Source organism: Sparus aurata, chromosome 7, assembly GCF_900880675.1.
Source record: "Sparus aurata chromosome 7, fSpaAur1.1, whole genome shotgun sequence".
In the NCBI taxonomy this organism is placed as follows: Eukaryota; Metazoa; Chordata; class Actinopteri; order Spariformes; family Sparidae; genus Sparus; species Sparus aurata.
Window position 1 is genome coordinate 21,787,958 of NC_044193.1, and position 17,103 is coordinate 21,805,060.

Consider the following 17,103-nt stretch of genomic DNA (forward strand, 5'->3'; position numbering starts at 1 on the left):
ATTCATTTGGTTAATGTCATTCATGTACTGTAGTGGTTAAACCACAGTCATAAAAACAAAACACAACTAGTGAGAAAAAGCATTTTAATCAGTTAGAACATTATAAATAACAGTGGATAATAAACAGTGTGTTACAGTGTACTTAACTTATTGCATTAATTAGCTAACTAATAAAGAGGGTGTAAGAAAAATGTAAGGAACTTGGAAAGTGCGCCTTGGTAAGATAGCTCTGACATCTAGAGGGCGCTACAGACACAAACTCATATTTCGTACTTTGGAGGTTTTTCCAAAAAAAGACAAAAGTTTCTTTGAAGTTTTTATCCTCCAGTAAGGCCGTGTTGAAATGCCAGTAGGCACTGTTGGGTTTTACACATTTTATAAAAACAGAAGCTGTCTCAAGTGAGTCATCAGAGAAGCCATCAGGGCTGATAACACAACTTTTAAACACATTAAAATTATGTTTAAAACAATAAAACCGATCAAGCCTGGCCACAGACAGTGAGTTATGTTTAGTGTGTGTCCAGGTGTATTGTCTCTGCATAGTGCAATGCATAGTGAGGAATTAAGTGCAATTTATGTTTGAGTAGTGGGTTTAACAGTTGTCCAATCATGAATTACTTTTGGTGAATCTTAAATTCTGTACATCCAAACTGATGAGACACATTTATTTGCTCTTCTGCTCACAAGAAGAGGATATTTCATCTGAAAGAAATGTATCGTGCTGAAGAAAAGACACAGACAGTAATGCAATGATATCTTTATGTTTTTATTCAAATGCACAAGAACACAATAATAAATTTTTTTAGTATGTACAAATGATTGTTGCTGCAAACCTTTGTCATCCAGCCTTCATGATCATAACAAAATACAATAATTCTGTACGTCAACATATTTATAAACTTAATAAAAAAACATTTCTACGTGACATGTCTCTCACAAATTAGTTCACTTCTTTGATCTAGTGTTTAAAATGACGTGCAAATTAAAAATTCATAAAAATTTTCTGATCAACAAGATTGTTGTTGTAAATCAGCTGTCATTTAACAGAGAAAGTAATGACACTTTTATCAACAAGTACTGATACACTGCTACTGTGTGGTCAGTTTTTCATACAGTTGAAGAAAAATAAGTGTTTCCTGCTCACATGGTGAAAAGCAGATGACCACTGAAGGTGGTAGGATGATTTCCATCATCATGTATCCTTGAGTTAACCCACAGACGCATGTACACAACATCACCGACCTCTAGAAGCAACGTGACACCATTAGAAGTAGTCCCAACATGGGACGGCTGATGTTCATATGCAATGAAAATATGTTCTCCATTCTTGACCAACACAGCAGCTGAAGGATGTGAAGCATGTCCGTGTCCTTGTATGTAGAACTCAAAGTGGTAGGCTCCTCTCACTGGTGCAGTGAAAAAACCTGTGGAACATTTTAAATGAAGAATCAACTGCTGCAACATCTGTCAACCAGGTTAATATCGACATATTCAACAATTCAAATAATTATTTAATTTTGTGACTCTGAGTACCTGTGTTTGGGTTGTAGGTGTTTCCAATGTTTGTCACAACGTGTCTGAAGACCAGAGGAGTGTGTGTGTTAAATGGTCCAGTATATCCACCGCCTGAAGCCAACAGTGAAGCTGAGAAAGCCACCTGTTTGACTGAGAGAGAAACAAACTTGTTTTAAAGTGACTGATGTTACAGCAACAATGAGCATGTTTCAAAATGAAGTTATCAAAGACACATATTATTCTCAGTGTTGTTGTGCTATTCACATCACACACGGTTTTGCATTAGACAAATATTATGAGAACTAAACTGTTTTAATATTGAATTGCTGGTTTAGTTCTCAGTCTCACCTTCTCCATCTCTCTTTAGAGCCTCCACCTGGTTTTCTGTGACATTAGTCCTGGCTTTAATGGAGATCAGCTCTGCTGTCAACTTTTTGTCAACCTCAGTCTTCTGTAACTCCAGTTCCTTCAGTTTAGCTGTTTGTGCTTAAAACAACATTTAAAAAACATTATAGACATATACTATTGTTCTTTGTAAATTCCATAGAATAGTATTTGTCAATGCTCACTATACGTTATCAGGGTTTCGATGATCTCTACACAGTACCTTGAAGTTGTTTGTCCGTTTTTAGTCTTCTGTAACTCCAGTACTCTCAGTTTAGCTCCTTGCACTTGATTAAAGAGATAATATGTCTGTATGTTAGTTTTTTATCTACTGAATCATCATTTTCCTTGAGAAACTTGAAAAAGTATTGATTTACTTTTGTAGCCATGTAAACTGCATGACTCTATGTGATGGCACTGTTAGTGATTCAACCACTTTGGCCTGGACTGAAATATCTTCACAACTGTTTTATCAATCTATCCATCCATCCATCCATTCATTTTCGTCCACTTATCCGGGGCCCAGTCGCGGGGGCAGCTGCCTGAGCAGGGACACCCAGACTTCCCTCTCCCCGGACACTTCCTCCAGCTCTTCCGGGAGGATCCCAAGGCGTTCCCAGGCCAGCTGAGTGACATAGTCACACCAGCGTGTCCTGGGTCTTCCTCGGGGTCTCCTTACGGCGGGACATGCCAGGAACACCTCCCGTGGGAGGTTTTTTGCTCAGTCACATGTTGTCACAACGACTGGGCAGATCAGCATTACAGACATGTTCACCACAGGATAGATTCTAAGAACTTAGCTGATCTTCTGACGTTTCATCTACAGCCATCTTCAGTTTAACATTTCAATGAACACCACATTGATGTTGACATTGTGTTTCTAAGTGTCTTCACAACTACCATCTAAATGTTCATCTATAATACTAAATAATGCTCGTATCAACCTCTGCTGTACTTTATGTTAGTGCTAATTAGGGTTCAAGCCGAAAATTATTGTTTTTGTTCCAATTCAAAATTATTTGTCTCTTGTTGCCGCTCAAAGTCCCATGAGTTGAAACATGAAACTTGGCCCGAGGTGCAAATGCTTTTCAAGAAATATAAACCAAATCGGTCTCATAGTGGTGCTATTATTAATGCAATTTTTGAAAGGCCATAACCACTAAACAGTAAGTCCGATTGACTTGAAATTGAACACTCAGTCCACTAAGTCCAGCTCAAAGTGCTGTATGTAAAACATCTCCAGGAGTATGTGGAGCCGCCATGATGGATTTTGCTCTAGTTAGCATAGACTGAAAAACAGTAAGGTGACATTGTGTTTTCATAAATTGACTCAATCAACACCACATTTTTAAACTGTTTTAACTGTTTTAAAGTTTTAACTATTACAAATATCAAACAACATGGTTGATTTTACTCTAAATACCCTTGCAAAGGGCAGGTCTTAGAATGAATTGGCCATGACTCAATAGCCATTGGTCCAACCATCATAAAACTCAGTAGATTCAGGCCGTGTTTTTAAATAGTTGTCATAGCATTTTGAAATGCCAATATCAAAATGAGATGGTCACAAATCTTGTCAAAAATGTTGTTGCTGTTGTTAAGCTGACACAGCTAAAGTTAGACAGAAGCTTTTCTTTGACTCATCTTTGCCTTCAAGTCATATTGCTAAAAAATGTGTACACTACCTTCATTCTCTTTCTGTAAGAGCCTTATCTCCAGCCTCTGTTCAGCCAACGAGGCGCTCATCTCTCTCAGCACAGCATGGATGTCTTGTGTACATCTCTGTTGTTGGTCAGCAGCATTTGTTGGTTCTCTTCTCTCAGCTTCAGTTTGATCTCCAGGTTGAATAATTTGGTTGTCAGACTCTGTTTGAAGCTGAGCCGTGCAGAGAGAGCAGATCAGCAGCAACAGAGGAAAACACATTGTCATCTCCATTCTCAAAGTGACGGTCTGTTCAGTTCTACTGTGTAGTTTCTGTGTTCATCTCAGCCTTAAATAGTGTTTCATGCTGATCAATCATCACCAGAAATTACCAGAAAGCATACACGTGCAGGACATCAGTTTGATAACACTGATCACATGGAGCATGTCATCGGAACACTGAAAACACAGCACATAAACATAAATGATTCATTAGAACCTGCACACCCATCAGTCAGGACATGAAATAGTAAATTAAACTCATAGGTGAAGTGAAAAACATTGATCACCTTGTCACAATGAAATGTGTTGGGAAACATTAAGTCATCTTATTGATGTGGATGCCACTTGATGCGCACCACCCACCAGAACACTGTTGCAGACCAAGTATTATCGTAATCGTTCCGACTCAGACCATTGATGCTTGATTGGATTGGGATCTGGGAAACTTGGAGACCAAGTCGACACCTTGAATACTTTGTCACGTTTCTCTGGCCATTCCTGAGCAGTTTGTAACAATAACATTGTCCTGCTTGGGGAGCCACTACCAACGTGGAATGTTGTTATTGTTCAACAGGGAAATACTTTGTCTGCAACAGTGTTCAGGTGGGTGGTGCACGCCAAGTAGCGTCCACATCAATGACATGACCTAAGGTTTCCGAGCAGAAGACAGCATTTTAACAAGATGATGTCATTCAATGTCATTCATTTTACCTCTTAGTCCTTTTGATATTGTGGCTGATCTGTGGATGTTGGAATGTAGCTCTCAGTGCTTGAACCATTCTTTTTGCTAGTCATTAAAGGAGTAACAAACAAAACATTATCAGCCCGACCTGTTGAAACATTAACGACACAGTCAGATGTAGTGACCTCCCTCAGGTTGTTAATTGGCTGAGATAACAACAGAAACACATTAGATGAGTAATAAAGAACTTTTTTCTCTCTTTGCTTCCTCAATAAAGCCATCACGATAATAAAGTCTGACTTTGGAAAAACAACAACACATTTAACAACAACATCTACTGACAGACAAGTGCAAAGTCATAAAGTCATAATATGACAAGTGTAAAACTTCTCTACTGAAAATGGATCAGAGTGGCTGTTGATCAGTTTTAATCTCATAAACATCTGTGACAACAGCTTTTCAAAAGTTCAGTGTGAATGAACAGAGACACAGAGCAGATAAACAGGGCTGAGGAGGATGGGACTGGAGCTGAGCAGAAGGAATGAGCAGGTACTACGATCTAGCGAGGTGGATATGCCAGAGCTGAGTCTCTGTAGGATTCTTATTTGCAGGATAGGATGCAGCTGATGTGGCTCTGCCCAGGTCCACACACCTGTCTCCACTCACCTGTCTTCACTCCACCCACACACACATACAGAGAGAGAGACTACAGAGGAGGTGGAGGTGGAGAGCATGAAAACTTTTGGTCAAGTCAAGTGTTTGAATTTAAATGTTAAGTCTTTTTTATATAAATGACACAAAAGACAAAGAAAATATGATATGTTATACCTATTCTGGCCATAAGCGGTAATATTGACCGCACATCATTTCGTGGGTTTCATTGTTTCATTTTTTGCGCGGTTTGCTGCTCTCTTTGTCTCTCTTGTCTCTACCTATGTTAGCGGTCTCCAGCTATGCTTCTTTGTAAATTTACTTGTGAGTTAATTAGTTGTATTATATAGCCTGGTTGGCACCATGGGCAAACAAAAACGGGAGTTCCCCCCTCCGTGAAACAGCGAGCGGAGCTGTTCAAGATGAACGTGCTGAAGTGATGCGACTCTGACTGTGTAGCAGGGGAAAGCCGAGGAAGAATGTCTGCATCTTGAACACTGTGCACACAAGTGTGGGTACCTTTAGTGGGGCAAAGACAAAACCCCAGTCTATGATTTACTACAACACCAAGTATGGCGAGTACATCCCGGACCAGATGGCGAGGGCGTACTCCGTCAAAGGATGTAAGGAAGATGGCCAGTGGCGGTCTTCTATAACATCCTCAACCTGGGGAAGCAGGGGAAGCAACCACCGCAGCAGCAGCAGACACAGACACGGAGGCAGTGCCAGTCCAAAAGAGCTTCAAATGGAAAAAAAACTTTGGACACTTGAAATGCCACAAGCCCGTGTGTGGTAACTGTGCGAGGAGAGCGGAGGTAATCTGTAGAGACTGTGACCAGTGATAGCAACGGCTCTTTTTTGGTATTACAGCAGCTTGTTTCCAGCTTTTCCTATTATTTTTATTATATATTATTACAGTGACACAGTACAGTTATCACATTACATAAAACATTATCATAGGACCATTTTTATATAAAATTGTTCAAGTTGCACGTCTCTTTAAAAAACCTAAAATCAACCCAGACTCTAGCCTTCACTAAAGAGATAAAGACAGGAAGTGCTTCTTGTCCTGTCCTGTTCTCCACTCTGTTCTTCCCGCTGCAGTAGATGGACAGTTTGGCCTCTACAACCATCAGATTAAGCAACTGCCACTTTGAGGCGTTAGTCTTTTTATTTCTAACTCCTAGAATGAAAGTGGTCTCAGACCATTCCTCACCAAACCATCTAAAAACATTCTTCAGGGCATTAAAAGGGTTACAGAGCCTTTTGCACTCATAAAAACAATGAAACACCATCTCTACTTCCTCACAAAAAGGACATACATTAGCAACAGTGGGGTTGATCATTGAAATAAAAGCATTCAATGCAATGGCTCCGTGCAAAATCCTCCATTGCAGATCACCTGTTCTCTTCTTTAGAGGAGGTTTGTATAAAAGCCTCTACATAGGTTTCACTCCACTGTCCACATTCAGTTTCTGCCTCCACACTGTGTCCACTCTGCCATTCAGCTTATTTCTGTTTAGGGCATTAACAAAACAATCATACACAACTTTTCTTTTCACTGTGAACAAGTCTACATAATTAGAGTCCATCAAATTTAAAAATTGTCCTGAGAAACCATCCAGATTTGGAACAAAACCCAGCTCTGGAAATGGGTCACTGTCATCAGGTGTGTCTAATCCTTTACAGTACTCCTGTAGCATCTTGACCTCCTCTTCCATTAGTCTCAGTCCACTTTTTAAAAATGGTACTGGTCTGTCAAGTAGACTGCAACCCAATAGCAGCGGCCACAGGTCGGTGTGTCAGCTAGTCCAGGACCAGCTACATCCACCAGCCTCCTCAGAGTGACCGCTCCACTGGTGCACAGCATGTTGGTGAGACCTGGTGTTGTGTTGTCCTCAACGTCCATCCTGGCACCATGAATCAGAGGCTCTTCCAGCAGCCAGTGCAGAGAGCTTGCAGCAGAGTCGGCGTCAGAGCACATCTAACCGGGGGGCATTCAGTGAATGCGGGGGTTCACTTTCTGCCACTCAACAACTCAATGTACTATGTAAATACGTGACAATATCAGTTTCCTGTCAACAATCAACACGCTAATCCATGTCTTATACCAAAACATCCAACGGGGCAAGTTTACACATAGACTCCGCATAGTCTCTCTCTCTCTCTCTCTCTCTCTCTGTCTCACACACACACACACACACACACACACACACACACAGCCTCTCTCTCTCTCTCTCTCTCTCTCTCTCTCACACACACACACACAGCCTGTCTCTCTCTCTTTCACTCACGCACGCAGTCATTGCTCATTACTGAAACAACGTAATAGACCACACAGCCAGATACGGCATAATTTCAGACAGGAAAAAAACCCATACAGCTTTAAGTGTTATAAAAAAGTATGCCACAGCGGGCAATATAAGGTACATTAGGGGCACGACTTACCTTTAGAAGAGCTGGATGCGACTGGTGTCTTTCCACTCGGTGGTGCATCTTCGGGTCAAGTCTTTCTCAAATGCCAGCTAAACCAACTGGGCCTTTCTTTTGTGATGCATTGGACGTCTGTGGTCCGCAAACACATTTCTCAAGATGGAGAATGAATTCTCGCACATTGCCATTGGGGCACCAAATGTCAGGCCAAGTTTAAACGCAGTCAGCACACTTGGCATTGCCATCAGATACGTGTGGTACTTTGAGAGGATATACTGTACAGTCCAATCCACCCCTGTTGGTTCTGATTGCTTTTGCGAGCTGAAAAACTGCTTAGCAACTTTGAACTCTGTCTCAGTGACATCCACTCATGACAGGTCCATAATGTGCTTCACAGCACTGACATCAAGGAATGCAGTGCTCTCTGGATTAAGTGCAGAAAGAGCACCAGCCAACTGTGAGTTGCGCTCGCTGAATCTATGATCCATTTCTCCAAGTACTGAATCTACAATGCTGTAGTACAGTCTCTGAAGCTCACTTTTGGTGTCATCATCTCTTTGTCCTGTAGTTCCCACAACAACATGCGCGTCAGTTGGACGTCTGGGCGGTGTGTGGGGTCCTTAACAGTGGTTTGCAGGTCACAGACCCCGCCATCTCCGTGTGGAATAGTAGGGTTCAAGCCATGTCAAAACGAATACACATATACATGACTTGGATCGATAAGTAGGGCGATCGGAATGTGTTTCCCGGTAAGCGGACATGGCCGAGGACCCCTCTCCAGACGGGATTCTCAAACCACACCTCCAGCACATCTGGGACCATCGCCAGTTACACTGAACGCCAGTTAAACTTTCACACCGGCACCATCTCATTGTCGTTTTTCCTCGCCAGTTTCTTTAGGTTTATGATGTCTGGCAAGCTGACCAGCAGCCGCCGGCCGACTGCAAACACTCACACAACCTCCCCAAAAACCCCCAAACCCCTATGTACACACCAACACTAGAATAGACTACACAACACTCTATTTACAACATTTACAAGAAAAACAAGTTTGAAACTCACTCTCTCTGTAGGTCACTCACTCAAGCGCACTCACGCTCACACATGTGCAGAGAGAGAGAGAGAGAGAGGAGGAGGGCATGAAAACTTTTGGTCAGTCTTACAAACAGACGTAAAACATTTATTTTGTTGTCTGCCAACAATAAGAAGATATTTCATTTAGAAACTAAAATTAACGATGTATTGAAGAAAGGTCTACAGACAGTACTGCACTGATATGTTTATGCTTTTATTCAAATGTAAAGCAACACAATAATAATATATTTAATATGTACAAATAATTATTGGATCAAAGATTTGTCTTCCAGCTTTGATAATCAGGATAAAAACATTAACTGAGTCTTTGATTTGCAGGTTTTGATGCAGTAATTCTGTACGTCAACTTACTTGGATTTTTACAAAAAGCAGACATTTCAACAATTTTCTCACAAATAAGTTCACTTCTTTAACCGTGAAGTGTTGGCAGCACAAAAATGGCACAAATATTCTCTCTAGACGTCTAGATGAAAAATTTATGAACCTCTTTTTATCAAAAAGATTGTTGTTGTTGTTGACGAAGATGTTGATGTTTCTTCATGAAGTACTGATACACTGCTACTGTGTAGTCAGGGCTATCACATGGTTGAAGAAAAAGGACTGTTTCCAGCTCACATGGTGAAAATCAGATGACCACTGAAGGTGGTATGATGATTCAAATTGTCATGCACCCATGACTTACTCCACAGACAGACAGACACAACATCTCCTACCTCTAGAAGCAGCGTGACACCATTAGAAGATTTCACACTTCCAGACACCTGACGCTGATATGCAATACAAATATTTCCTCGATTCTTGACCAACACAGCACCTGAAGGATGTGAAGCATGTCCCGCTCCATATATGTGTAACTCAAAGTGGTAGGCCCCTCTCACTGGTGCAGTGAAAAAACCTGTGGGACATTTTAAATAAAGAATCAACTGTTGCAACATCTGTCAACCAGGTTGATGTCAACATAACATAAATGTGTGACTTTGAGTACCTGTGTTTGGGTTGTAGGCGTTTCCAATGTTAGTGATGATGTGTCTGAAGACCAAAGGAGTCTGTGTGTTAAATGGTCCAAGATTCTGTCCCAAGCCTGAACCCAACAGTGAAGCTGAGAAAGCCACCTGTTTGACTGAGTGAGAGACAGAGAGAGAAAGACTTTTAACCGCCTTTATTAAAACATGTCTGTGTATTCATCGCAGCACTATACAAGACACTGTACCCACCTTCCCACAGACAGCAGAGAGCAGAGACAGTAAAGACACAGACACATGATGTAAATACTCAGGCACGTTACAGAACACACAGCCCTCCCCCACATTATGATCCACTTTAGACCAAAACACATTTGTTGCCAGGTTCCCATGTAACACCCTCCACTGCAGATCCCCTGACCTCTTAGGCAGAGGGAGCTTATACAGCACCCTCCACCTAAACACTGCCATCGTCTGTCCGTCAAGGTAGCGCTGCCACTGATGCGCTCTGATCTCTTCGATACTGCAAAGTTCCCAACCTAGGCTAACATTGCATAGAAAACGTTCCCCTTCACACCGTAACAACACCCCAGGCTCGGAGAAGCAAAAGACAACATCGGGAAAAGTGGACACGCCTGAGTCCAGTGCTGATGGAGACAACGAGCCCAGCACCTGCCCTCTCAGCCTCTCCTCTCATGTACCAGCAGATACAGAACCACAGCTCTGAGCCAGTGATGAATGGACGAGTCCTCTGTACCCTCTGTACTTGTTAAAGGTTCCCTCCAAGTTCCTACTAACCCAGCCCTTGGGTACACCTCCTAAAACCTTCAATCGCTCCCTGTTCCACCCCATACGTCCAGGTAGCTGTGGGACATCTGATTGCCTCCACCCCCCACACAACAGCGCTCTTCCCCCAGTTCACTTTTGCAAACCTGAAGTGCACGCATTACTGCCTTAATCCTTCAGTCGGGATCATTTCGAGTTGTTGTTCATATAGCACATACCTATAACTGCGGTGGCGAGTGATTATGTGATTATCGCAGGAACTCCTCGGTCTTGCGACGCCAGTTGTCGTCAGTACTGCACCGTGGCGGACTTGAACCGCAACCGGTGGGTGTTGCTGGACGGCGGAGCAAAACCGAATCGGAGATGTAACGCAGCAGACATGTATCTGGTGGAATCTCGCGGTAAGGGCTGCCCTGCGATGGCTGAGTGGTAGCTCCCCTACAAGAAGGCACTCAATCACCACCTCATACCAATCTGGGCCCAGAATGACCAGAAGCTTTTATAGAAGTCAGTCGGCAGACCATCCACACCTGCAGAATGCCTGGGTTGAGGAGAGTTGCAGTTAACCCTCCAATAATTCCTCAACACAAGCTTGATCAGTTCTCTGCTGCATTCAGTGTCCTATACAAGTAATGACTTTTATAAGACACTGACATGTCACCTACATGTTAGGCAGACGCAAGCAGTGCTTGTGTCCATCATCCCCCTGTCATTTTTCATGCCCAAAGAAAAATGAGGTAGGTGCATCCATTTCATTTAAAATTAAAGAACAAGCCCTTACAAGAGCCCCTACTGCTCTGTCCTGGAGAACAGAGCCCAAATTCTCCTTCGTTCAGCCAGGTTTTATCTCTGCTCTGCGGTGTTTTGCTCCATAATCCTCTCCTCAGCCTCCTTTATGCTGCTCTCCATCCTTCCATCCAGCCAGCAGTTTCCTCTTCACTACCACGACAGCACGCAGCACGTCCTACACCAAGGCATCGGCATCTGGCACACACTTGAAGTCGCTTCGTAGCGTAAACTCACCTCCACTCTCTGCCCGAAGTGGCCATTGCCACCACCATGTCGAAAAAACAAAAAGATCAAACTCCTAACCATACAACTAGACCCACTAAACCATAAGAAACACTGTCCACTCTCTCAGCTCGAGAGAGGGAGAGAAATGTCATTGCTCTGAACTCACTGTGGAAACAACAATCTGACCAACATGATCTGGATTTCTTCAACTATTTCTTCTAATATCAACTTTCTACTTTAGTTCTCAATCTTACCTTCTCCATCTCTCTTCAGAGCCTCCACCTGGTTTTCTGTGACATTAGTCCTGGCTTTAATGGAGATCAGCTCTGCTGTTTGTGCTGGAGAAAAGTTACATCATAACATAGCCAGAAGTGTTAAATAACATGTATTGTAATTTGTTTCCTCAAACAGTGTTTCATTGTTTGTGGATAATGTCATGGATCTGATGGAAAACAAAGTACCTTGAAATTGTTGCTTTAGCTTCTCCACCTCAGTCTTCTGTTCTTTCAGTTGAGCAGCTTGTGCTTGAGAAATACAGTAAATGCCCGTATGTTTTTTACTGCAAATCAATTCTCAATCAATCAAAGCTTCTGTAAATTGTTGAGTTCTATTTTATCTACTGCGATCATCAGGTCAGGATTTCAATCAACACAGTTGAGTTAACAGTTGTGGCTTTAAGTGTCTTTCCAACTAAAACATCTCAATAACTATTTGATGATATTCATGAAGTTTGGTACAGACATTTATGTTTTTCTCAGGATGAATACTAACATCCTCTGTGATCCCTTACCTTTTTATCTAGGCCACCATCAGGTCAACATCTTAATCAGTCCAATACTTTGGGTGATGACCAAACCTACAGATGTACACATCAGACTATACTGTACTTTGTAATTGTGCTGATTAATATCTGTGAGCACGCTGGTCTAGTTTTGTTTCTGTCCTTTGTGTCTGAAGCTGTAATATTGTAGGACACTGTAACAGTGACCTCAGTTTGTTGCTGTAATTGAAAAATGGAAGAAACAAAAGAGTTTAAAAGGTGTAGAAGACAAGGATTTATAGACTGAGAACATTCTGTTGTTAAACTGACACACTGTGTACATTAAGAAGATCGTTATAAAGTCTCCCAGGAGCTTTTCTTTGACTCATCTTTACCTGCAGGTCATACTGCAAAACAGTTCAGTGTTACAACATTATACAAAAACCTGTAACAGAGTAGTGGTTCTTATTGGTATAACTTCCCTCACTACCTTACATACTACTGTACCTTCATTCTCTCTCTGTAAGAGCCTCATCTCCACCCTCTGTTCAGCCAACGAGGCGCTCATCTCTCTCAGCACAGCATGGATGTCTTGTTTACATCCTTGTTGTTGGTCAGCAGCATTTGTTGGTTCTCTTCTCTCAGCTTCAGTTTGATCTCCAAGTGGAATAATGTGGTTGTCAGGCTCTGCTTGAAGCTGAGCCGTGCAGAGAGAGCAGATCAGCAGCAACAGAGGAAAACACATTGTCATCTCCATTCTCAAAGTGACGGTCTGTTCAGTTCTACTGTGTAGTTTCTGTGTTCATCTCAGCCTTGAATAGTGTCTGATGTTGATCAATCATTACCAGAAATATTATATGAGACGTGTGCAGGAGATTTGGTTGATAACATTGATTATGTTGAGCACATTATCAGGAAAACAACACTGAAAACACAGCACTCAAACATAAATGTTTTATTAATAGCCTTATGTTTGAATGTAGCTCCCAGTACTTGAATAATCAGTTCACCAAATTTAAAGATTTTCTTTTCATATCTGGCTCAGTGTTGTGTATGTCACTAACACAGGAAATCTTACTGTGTCACAGTACAAACACATTTTATTTACCCCAAGGTGGATACTCAAAAGTTAAAATCAGTTTACAGTCACATCATGGCTGATAAAGACAGAGAAAGACAGCATCAGATTAATATAATTGTCAATGTCAATGAAGTTTAAGTGTTTAACAACAAGTCACTGAAGGAGTTGCAAACGAAAGATTATCATCCCGACCTGTTCAAACATTAATGACACAGTGAGATGTAGTGACCTCCTTCAGGATGTTAATCAGCTGAGATCAAATGACTCATTACAGATGAGAGTTTTCTCTCTTTACTTACTGAATAAATCCAGCGTGGTTTTAAAGTCTGACTCTTGAAAAGCAACAACACAATGTTAATTTATGTCATTTTTAGCACCGACACAGTTTTTCTTAACTGACATGAACGAGTCTCTCAAAACCAAAGACAAGTGCTGAAACATGAAAGTCATAATATGACAAAGTGTTGAGCTGCTGAACTGAAAATAGATCAGAGTGACTGTTGATTGAGTTTTAATCCCATCAACATCTGTGACAACAGCTGTTTAAGATTTGAATGTCAATCCAAATACAACTACTGTGTGTACTGAATAATCTGGACACTTCAAGTACAATAATAAAGGCAAAACTGTCAGTTTCAGTCACAATATTTGAAGCTTATATGGCGAAGTTTCAGGAGCAGGACCACACCTCAACAGCGCCAACTTCTGATATTCCTTATAAATAACCACCTGACCCTCTCCTCGTCTTCGCTCTTGTATTCTGCGCTCTCGCACCCAGAAACGAGATCACGCAACATCGCCTCGCCTGAGCACATCCAAACTTTTGTACGAGCAACATCAGGCTACTCACCTCATCATGGACTTCGTACCACTATCCCCGTTGGACGATCTTTCAGACGAGATCAGGATCACCATTCATCTGAAGCCGACAACTTTCCCGTCACCTCCGTACCCGAGACCCCGATTCCAGTGGCCCTACAGCCGGCTAGGGCGCGAGCGAGTCCGAAGAGCACCAACCTTCGTCTCATCCATGGTTCGCATCCCGCCTGGTTCATCTCTCCTCAACATCCAAGATTATCTCTCCCGTGTCTTCCAGCCCACCTCCTTCCGCAGCAAAGAGAGTACGAGGAAAATCCGGAACAGAAAGTCACCGTCGCTGCAGTTCGCCACAGTTCGCCGACTCCTTCACCTCCAAGAAGCGAAGCCTCCCGCCACCTTTCCGCCAACACCGGCCGAACAACTCGCCGGTCGCAATGTCTCCACACTCCGGTGAGTTCCCCTGACCGGCTTTCATCTTCTACAGTCACCGATTGGACAGTAGCCACTCCCCGGAAAACTTTAAACGACAAATGAATTCTGTTTCACCGAATGGACTATAAAGCCAAACTTTCTCCACACGCATGTGAGCTTTTTCCGTCAACACCAGCTCTCTTCCGGTTGACGTCATCACGCGCACGCAACACTCCGCGACGTCGACGCTCCTGTTAAAAGGGACAGTACAATTAAATACTACAGCCCAAAGACAGCAGAAAGCTCATAGACAACAGAAAGTGCAGCAGCAAAAGTGGAGACAGAGATCCTCATCCAGATCAAATGACTCTAGAGTTTCTGCTACCACCTCTCGTCATCACTCCACTCCAAAGGGAGTGCCCAGATGGATTTCAGGACCCTCCAATTCCCATCAGGATTTTCATCATCGACACCAGCAACCTACAACATCTAGGGCAACGTCATGGTGCCCACTGTCATCCAGTTGTAGCATCACAACAGCCAATCTTTGAAAAGAAAAACAAAAAACAAAAAAACAAACTCATGGCCGCTCATTCCGTCAACACCAGATCGCTTCCGGGGGACATCATCACGCACACCCCTACAGGCAGTGACGTAGACGCTCTTGTTAAAGGGACAGTACAATCAAATAACACAGCCCAAAGAAAACAGAGAGAGCCGCAGCAAAAGCAGAGACAGAGATCCTCTGCCAGATCAAACAACTCCAGAGTTTCCGCCACCACTTTTCATCATCACTAAACTCCAGAGGGAGCGCCCAGATCGATTCCAGGACCCTCCAACTTCCATCAGGATCATCATCATCAGCCACAGCAACCTACAACCTCGAGGGCAAACGCCACAGTCTCACCGCCATCCAGTTCCAGCCATCACCACAGCTAACATTTGCGGGGGCTCCTGGCACAGGGATGCCAGTGCCCCCTATTGCCTACTTCCAGCAACCACAACAGCCTGTTCCAGCCTCGGCTCCTGGCACCGGGATGCCAACGCCCTCTGCTTCTTGTGTCCAGCAACCACAGCAGCTCGCTTCAACCGGGGATCCTGGCACCGAGATGCCAGTGCCCTCCACTTCCTGTTTCCAGCAACCACAGAAGCTCACTTCAACCGGGGCTCCGGTCTGTATATAAAAATGACTGTCCATTCTTTCACTACATCATGTAAATATGTATATGCATCGATTCGATTCTATTTTCTTTCCCTTTTTAATTATAGCGTCTATTCTATTGTCTATTTTGCTATCGCTCTGTTCTCGTAATATTCTGCTGCTGCGACAAAGAAATTTCCCCGTCCGCGGGACATTAAAGGATTCTGATTCTGATTCTGATCCTGGCACCGAGATGCCAGAGCCCTCTGCTTTCCGTTTCCAGCAACTCGCTTCAACCGGAGCTCCTGGCACCGAGATGCCAGCGCCCCCTGCTTCCTGTTTCCAGCAACCACAGCAGCTCGCTTCAATCGGGGCTCCTGGCACCGAGATGCCAGCGCCCTCTGCTTCTGGTTTCAAACAACCACAGCTGCTCGCTTCAACCGGGGCTCCAGGCACCGAGATGCCTGCGCCCTCTTCCGCCTATTTCCAGCAACCACAGCAGATTGCTTCAACCAGGGCTCCTGGCACTGGGATGCCAGCGCCCTCTGCTTCCTGTTTCCATCAACAACAGCACCTCGCTTCAACCAAGGCTCCTGGCACCGAGATGCCAGCGCCCTCTGCCGCCTATTTCCAGCAACCGCAGCATACTGCTTCAACCGGGGCTCCTCGCACTGGGATGCCAGCGCCCTCTGCTTCCTGTTTCCATCAACAACAGCACCTCGCTTTAACCAAGGCTCCTGGCACCGAGATGCCAGCGCCCTCTGCCGCCTATTTCCAGCAACCACAGCAGACTGCTTCAACCGGGGCTCCTCGCACCGGGATGCCAGCGCCCTCTGCTTCCTGTTTCCATCAACAACAGCACCTCGCTTCAACCAAGGCTCCTGGCACCAAGATGCCTGCGCCCTCTGCCGCCTAATTCCAGCAACCACAGCAGACTGCTTCAACCGGGGCTCCTCGCACCGGGATGCCAGCGCCCTCTGCTTCCTGTTTCCATCAACAACAGCACCTCGCTTCAACCAAGGCTCCTGGCACCAAGATGCCAGCGCCCTCTGCCGCCTTATTCCAGCAACCACAGCACCTCGCTCCAACCGGGGATCCTTGCACCGGGTGCCAGCGCCCTATGCAGGGATGCAGGGAGCTTCCATCTCCCAGCCCCATCAGTCCCAGCAGCTCATGTCGGCTGGGGTCATCGGCACCGGGATGCCAGCACCCGTTCTTCCCCGTCAGCAGGCAGCCACTAACTTCACTTTATACACAGCTACCCACACTGAGCCGCACAAAAAACCAAACGAGAGCTTCAGCCTTCTCTCGCCTGTCGTCGGCAGCTCCACCAGCACCCATACCTCCAGAACAGATGTCATCTACCCCTTCTGTCATCTTTCCTGTAATCAACGGCGTAGATAAGAAAGGCAGGCCCGTCATGCACCAAGGAGGTCGTTCGATTTG

The 17,103-nt window shown here is 44.0% G+C and overlaps 1 protein-coding gene across 1 annotated transcript in view; it reads right to left on the minus strand.

Moving 5' to 3' along the window:
* The window catches only part of LOC115585861 (uncharacterized), an 89,137-nt gene extending 76,158 nt beyond the window's left edge, over positions 1–12,979 (minus strand). Inside the window, exon 1 of the mRNA XM_030424528.1 lies at positions 12,713–12,979. Coding sequence (XP_030280388.1) covers positions 12,713–12,962 — 250 coding nt within the window. The 5' untranslated portion in view covers positions 12,963–12,979. The remainder of the gene's footprint in view (positions 1–12,712) is intronic.
* Between the last annotated feature and the right edge of the window lie 4,124 nt (positions 12,980–17,103).